We start from the raw sequence: 7,500 nt of genomic DNA, 5'->3' as shown, positions 1-7,500 counted from the left end.
CCATCATTCCAGAGAACACAGTTCCTCCACTGCTCCACAGCTCCTCAATGCTGGGGGGCTTTATACCCCTCTAGCCCACGCCTGGCATTATTAGGCAGCATGGAGCCAATAGGGTCATGATGTTGATCTGCTCCAGAGAGTCCTATTCTATTGGCAGTACTTCTTCTCTACAGGGACTAGACAAGCTGTGTGTGTGCATTTGCACATCTGTGTCAGCAGTGGGGTTTGCTGGTGAGTAGTTCTGTTGGTCTAGGCTGATTGTGGTCTTGCAGGAGAGCTGAGCTTGGTACAAACACTGTTTATCAGATGAAGAAGTACCTGAACGTGTGAACCTGCAGGACACATTTCCTCCCGTTAGCCAGACGTGGATTAAGCCTAGTCTTAGACTAAATGACAGTGTCAATAGTGAGTCACTGGTGGAAACACTGCTGTGCTCTAGGCTGGTTCTGGCTCTGGGAAGGCTCTGGGAGTGTCTCTCTGTGTGGTGTCTCTGTAGATCTACCCACGCTCACATTAACTCTCCAATCCTGGGCTTATGTATTTACATATTCATAAGCATGACTGTTTACATCCTACAGTCTTTCTGTACGAGCCCGTCTGACCCGGTGGACGGTGAAGGAAGGAGCGACTGCTGAATCCAGCTGCAGACGAGTGCAAGTCCCAACAGCTTCCACTCTCCACGTGTCTGCAGCTCAGCACAGAGGCGTCCCCAAGCTAGAGCACCTCGCAGAGGAGGGTGACCCAGAGAGAGAGGGTCATTAGGGTGGTGGGGAAGCGGTCAGTGAGAGTGTGAAGGCCTGTAGAGAGGATGACACTGCACTGACTGTGTGTGTGTGTGTGTGTGTGTGTGTGTGTGTGTGTGTGTGTGTGAGTCCTATTAGAGAATGTTACCTCTAGTAATTACCTTCAGTAATAACCTCCCCAATCTACACCTCTTTAATCTGATTGGCTGAGAGGCAGAATCTACACCTCTTTAATCTGATTGGCTGAGAGGCAGAATCTACACCTCTTTAATCCGATTGGCTGAGAGGCAGAATCTACACCTGTGTTTCATCTGATTGGCTGAGAGGCAGAATCTACACCTCTTTAATCTGATTGGCTGAGAGGCAGAATCTACACCTCTTTAATCTGATTGGCTGAGAGGCAGAATCTACACCTCTTTAATCCGATTGGCTGAGAGGCAGAATCTACACCTGTGTTTCATCTGATTGGCTGAGAGGCAGAATCTACACCTCTTTAATCTGATTGGCTGAGAGGCAGAATCTACACCTCTTTAATCTGATTGGCTGAGAGGCAGAATCTACACCTGTTTAATCTGATTGGCTGAGAGGCAGAATCTACACCTGTGTTTCATCTGATTGGCTGAGAGGCAGAATCTACACCTCTTTAATCTGATTGGCTGAGAGGCAGAATCTACACCTCTTTAATCCGATTGGCTGAGAGGCAGAATCTACACCTGTGTTTCATCTGATTGGCTGAGAGGCAGAATCTACACCTCTTTAATCTGATTGGCTGAGAGGCAGAATCTACACCTCTTTAATCCGATTGGCTGAGAGGCAGATAAACCAACATAATTAGGAATCAGCCAATCACGCCAGTGGATGGATTCTGGTAAAAACATAATTCTAGATAGGATAGGATAGGAGGATCTGGGGGTTCTAGATAAGCTATGAGGATGAGCATCAGTTTGAGCAGTAAAACGTTACTCTAGTCCTTCTGGGGGTTCTAGATAAGCTTTGAGCATGGCATCAGTTTGAGCAGTAAAACGTTACTCTAGTCCTTCTGGGGGTTCTAGATAAGCTTTGAGCACGAGCATCAGTTTGAGCAGTAAAACGTTACTCTAGTCCTTCTGGGGGTTCTAGATAAGCTTTGAGCACGAGCATCAGTTTGAGCAGTAAAACGTTACTCTAGTCCTTCTGGGGGTTCTAGATAAGCTTTGAGCACGAGCATCAGTTTGAGCAGTAAAACATTACTCTAGTCCTTCTGGGGGTTCTAGATAAGCTTTGAGGATGAGCAATAGTGTGAGCAGTAAAATGTTACTCTAGTCCTTCTGGGGGTTCTAGATAAGTTGTGTGAGTAGGATCATGCTTTTTATAAATACTTTTTTATTGAAACATCTGAAATATCTCAGAAACAGTCTGAGTAAGCGTCTCTGTGGTTCTAGGTTTAAGTTCTAGGAACACAAAGTACCAGACTGGCCGTGTTGATGGCCAGGCTGCCCAGGGTTACGACCTTTGACCTCAGAAGGAGAAACTGTTACGATTTAGGATGTGCGGGGAGCGCCCACCTTTTCATGCTGTGTGTGTTGGTGTGTGCTGGGGGGCGGGAGCATGGGGGGGTGTATCATTAACTCCAGGCGAGAAAGAAAGGGGGGGTGTGGCCAGTGGAGTTGATGGGGGGACCTTAGCCCCGCCCCCTGCTGGGTGCTGGTGCGTGTGAAGCCTTTCTCCATTCACACGCCCTTTAGATTGTTTTATTAAAGCGGTTGAATGGGGATTTCCCCCCCGGCCGGCCCACCACACGCGGGGTCCGAGCGCCGCATAGTTTCTCTGTTGCTATGACTTAACTTTAGTCCCCGCTAATCACCGGCCGGGGCCGACTTCATATAACATATCGGGGGTCCCTTTGTGGGCGTAACGCGGCGTGACAGTGGGAACACAATAGGGTGTTGAATCCCCCAGCAGGTCAGCAGAGCCCGCCGGCTCCAGGGTGGGCACGCACACACACTCCGTTCACACACACACACACACACACACACACACTCACCCACGCTGTGGGTTTAATCTGGCTCAGCTCGGTGCATTCTTTCTCAGGTGAACCTTCCTCTGAGTGTCTCCTAACACTGCTGGAGCTCTCAGACCTTTAAAGAGCCGAACCCACCGCTCCTCACTGACGGCTGTGATGTCACACCCCCATCCCATACATTCACACACACACACACACACACACACACATCCCATACAGTTAATACACACACACACTAACCCCCCAGTCCATACAGTTATCACACACACACACACACACACACACACTCCCCATACAGGTAACACACTGTTGGTAGTTGGTGGTTCTGGTGATGTCATGCTGAACATCCTCCAGGCTCCGCCTACAACAGGTTAGCATCAGCTGCTCCTGCTGAAGCTACAGGAAGGCCTTTTCTGAGGGAGACGTAACAGAGGACAGCCAATCAGAACAGAGTTCATTTGCATATATCAGTGTTGAAGTGAGAGATGGTTGGTCTCTATGGGCTCTGTGATATTATTATTAATAATATCCGGTCGAGCGAGCATCACACTGAACACTCTCTCTCTCTCTCCCAGTTTAGATGATGGACTAGGAGGTGGTTCCACTGCACTCCACTGTTCCCAATTACTGACCTTTATAATTCTCCAATGAGTCAGTTCAGACGTGAGCAGTGTGAGTCAGAGTGGGTTTGGTGGGTTTGGGGTGAAACGCTGGGTTCTATATAACCTCCCCCAGTCAGAGCTGTGGTTCTACAGTGGAGGTTCTAGATAAGCTCCCCCAGTCAGAGCTGGAGTTCTACAGTAGAGGTTCTAGATAAGCTCCCCCAGTCAGAGCTGTGGTTCTACAGTGGAGGTGAAGGAAAGTTCTTCACCTAATGGTGATGAAGACGCTGCCTGATGCCTGAGACGCTGTTCTACCAGAGTTCTGAGAAGAGTTCGGCTCTAGAACCTGCTTTTAGAACCAGATCATTAAGATTTAGTAAGTAAAGTAAAGTGCAGGGAAGTGAGAGCGGATCCATATCTGATCGGATCCATATCTGATCTCAGAGAATGTAATATAACTGCATGTGAACTGAGGCTGATCCTGAGCGGAGGCCCGCCGCTTCAGTCAGTAGTTTGGAGCTGAAGTGGGTCGGTGCTGGTAGCCAATTTTGCAACCTCATGTTCCGCGCCTTTAATTTCTCCAACCAGTTGAAACCTGCTGCGGAGAGAATGGCTCGATTCACGGCGTGTCCCCCCAGCCTGTTCCTTCACTCTCCCACACAAGAGCAAGACTGCACAAGACCGCCGCGGATTTATCACCATCAGCTATTCACCCGGCCCGCGCCGCAGACCGCTGCAGTAGCCTAGCCGCGGCTTTTGGGGGGGCTTTGGCTGAGAGTGCGGCGGGGTGCAGAACGGCAGGGCTCGGCTCTCTGCGCCGCGCGACTGTTTATTTTGGCTTTCGGCACCAGAAACGAGGCCTTTTCACTCTAAAACAATAGAGAGGCTGAGCGGGAACAGAGCCCTCCACTGTGCGTCTCGCTGCCGAACAATGAGGAGCTGTTTAATCAAGCCTGGGTAATTACAGCCCTGTGGCCCCAGTGTTTACCTGTCATTTAGCAGGATGTGTGCTTGATCCCCGCTGACTCATCCCTCCGCCATGAGCAGAGGCCTCGCGAACACCGACTCCCTTTAACCGCAGGCAGGTAGAGGCGGCCGATGCGCCGGCGCGGTATCTCCATCGCGATTGATCGATGAGATCTCAGTACTCCTGCTGAGAGGCGGGGCGGGGCGGGATTAACGGGCCAGAGGGACCACGCCCTTCCTCCTTTAACAGAGTCGACTGGTTCAGTAACGGGTTCTTTTAAAGTGCCAAAAACGCCAAAAATATCACAAAGGAAGACGATAGAAAAGTATTTTTCTAGGAGAGCATTTCTGTTCAGCCTCATTCACACCATAGAGAAAAGTGCTGATGACCATATAAAAATAAATGATAAAATAAATGAAATGCAAGAATTAAAAATGAAAACAAATAAATGACAATAAATTATGGCTAAAATAATGAAGCTTAGAATTTTGTCACTGTCAGAATTGACCAAACTAAATAATAAATTAATACATTTTAAACAGATTTTAAACAGCTGTAAAAAGTGGTGGGACATGGGTGAAGCATTTCTATTCAACCACCACTTTCACATTATTGAGAAAAGTAAAAAAATATGAAACAATAAAAAAAATATATATATATATATAATACATTTTGTGTGGAAGTGATGATATCTAAAAATAAATTATAAAAGAAATAAAATAATTAAAAATGCAAACAATTTAGATGATAAAAATAAGAAAGAAATTAAATGAGTACATAAGAAAATAAATATCTGTTAAATATATATATATATATATATATAAAATAATAACCCAAAAATAATACAATTTAAAACTGTTTTTTTTTATATTTTAAAAAGTTAAAATAAATAAAGCCAATATAAAGAACACCTGTCAGAGTAGAACGGTCAAGAAGTGAAGATGTTTCTGTGTGACAGCGATGATCAATAAAAACTGCTCAATAAAGAAATAAAATAAATTCTGTTTAAACTGAATAAATAAAATGACTTCAAAAGAATGAGATGTAAAGAACTGCCAGATTCAGTTTACATTCCTGTCAAAAATGGCAAAAGTGGAGATACAAGATTTCTGCGTGACAGTGACGATATAGGATGTCTTCTCCCCTCTGTCTCCACAGCCACGCGAGAGTCAGCGTTTGTCCACGCGATAGCGTCTGCCGGAGTGGCGTTTGCTGTAACCCGTGCGTGTGCGGAGGGTTCTGCTACCATCTGTGGCTGCGATACGAGGAGGAAGGGACCCCCGGGAGAGGGCTGGAAGTGGGGGGGCTGCAGTGAGGACGTGGATTTCGGAAACATGGTCTCACGAGAGTTTGCTGATGCGCGAGAGAACCGGCCCGATGCTCGCTCCGCCATGAACCGCCACAACAACGAGGCTGGGAGAACAGTGAGTGGACTACTGACTACCACTGCCACCATTCACTCAGTACTACTGACTACCATTCACCTAATTGTACACACTACTGACTATCATTCACTCAGTACTAATGACTACCATTCACCTAATTATACACACTACTGACTACCATTCACTCAGTACTAATGACTACCATTCACCTAATTATACACACTACTGACTACCATTCACTCAGTACTAATGACTACCATTCACCTAATTATACACACTACTGACTACCATTCACTCAGTACTAATGACTACCATTCACCTAATTGTACACACTACTGACTACCATTCACTCAGTACTAATGACTACCATTCACCTAATTATACACACTACTGACTACCATTCACTCAGTACTAATGACTACCATTCACCTAATTATACACACTACTGACTATCATTCACTCAGTACTAATGACTACCATTCACCTAATTGTACACACTACTGACTACCATTCACTCAGTACTAATGACTACCATTCACCTAATTATACACACTACTGACTACCATTCACTCAGTACTAATGACTACCATTCACCTAATTATACACACTACTGACTACCATTCACTCAGTACTACTGACTACCATTCACCTAATTATACACACTACTGACTACCATTCACTCAGTACTAATGACTACCATTCACCTAATTATACACACTACTGACTACCATTCACTCAGTACTAATGACTACCATTCACCTAATTATACACACTACTGACTACCATTCACTCAGTACTAATGACTACCATTCACCTATTTATACACACTACTGACTACCATTTACTCAGTACTACTGACTACCCATTCACCTAATTATACACACTACTGACTACCATTCACTCAGTGCTGCTGACTACCATTCACCTAATTATACATACTACTGACTACCATTTACTGATTACTACTGACTACTGGCTACCATTTACTGAATGCTATTGACAACAAATTACTAAATACTACTACCTACCATTTACTAAAAACACTTTACTTAACAGCATTTCACGACATGTACTACTACTGACTTCCAGTTAACTTCATAGTTTACTACTGAAGACCATATTACACTACAGTTTGGATACATTACTGACTACTTTTAAACTGAATGGCACTTTCCCACTGACTTCCATTCAGCTGTAAACACTATTACTGACAACCCTTATGCTGAACACAGTCCACTACTAACTACCGCCTTCTACTGACCACCACTTCAGTGGTTTACTACTGATCACTGTTATTATTTCAGTATATACTGTTGTCCTCAGATGTCCACTAACACGGGCTTCAAACTAAAGCTAAGCTAAAGCTAACTGTGTTGTCCTCTGTTCTCCTCAGTCTATTGCCGACCACATGTACCTGAAGTGTAAGTGTCATGGGCTGTCGGGCAGCTGCGAGGTGAAGACGTGCTGGTGGTCTCAGCCGGACTTCCGCGTGATCGGGGACTACATGAAGGACAAGTACGACAGTGCCTCAGAGATGGTGGTGGAGAAGCACAGGGAATCCCGCGGCTGGGTGGAAACCCTCCGGCCCAGGTTTGCCTACTTCAAACCGCCCACCGAGACGGACCTGGTCTACTACGAACCCTCGCCCAACTTCTGCGAGCCCAACCTGGAGACGGGCTCCTTTGGGACGCGTGACCGCGAGTGCAACCTGACGTCCCACGGCATCGACGGCTGCGACTTGCTGTGCTGCGGCCGGGGACACAACACCAGGACCGAGAAACGCAAGGAGAAGTGCCACTGC

General features: G+C 46.1%; 1 protein-coding gene across 1 annotated transcript in view; it reads left to right on the top strand.

Annotated features, from left to right (window-relative positions):
* wnt3a (wingless-type MMTV integration site family, member 3A) overlaps positions 1–7,500 on the top strand; it is a 23,716-nt gene that overhangs the window by 15,833 nt on the left and 383 nt on the right. Inside the window, exons 3-4 of the mRNA XM_072687084.1 lie at positions 5,473–5,738; positions 7,093–7,500. The exon at positions 7,093–7,500 is cut by the window's right edge and continues 383 nt beyond it. Of these exons, the coding sequence (XP_072543185.1) occupies positions 5,473–5,738; positions 7,093–7,500 (674 nt within the window). The remainder of the gene's footprint in view (positions 1–5,472; positions 5,739–7,092) is intronic.

Source organism: Salminus brasiliensis, chromosome 9, assembly GCF_030463535.1.
Source record: "Salminus brasiliensis chromosome 9, fSalBra1.hap2, whole genome shotgun sequence".
Taxonomy (NCBI): Eukaryota; Metazoa; Chordata; class Actinopteri; order Characiformes; family Bryconidae; genus Salminus; species Salminus brasiliensis.
The sequence above is the reverse complement of the archived record's forward strand: the minus strand, read 5'-3'. Positions and strand labels throughout refer to the sequence as shown.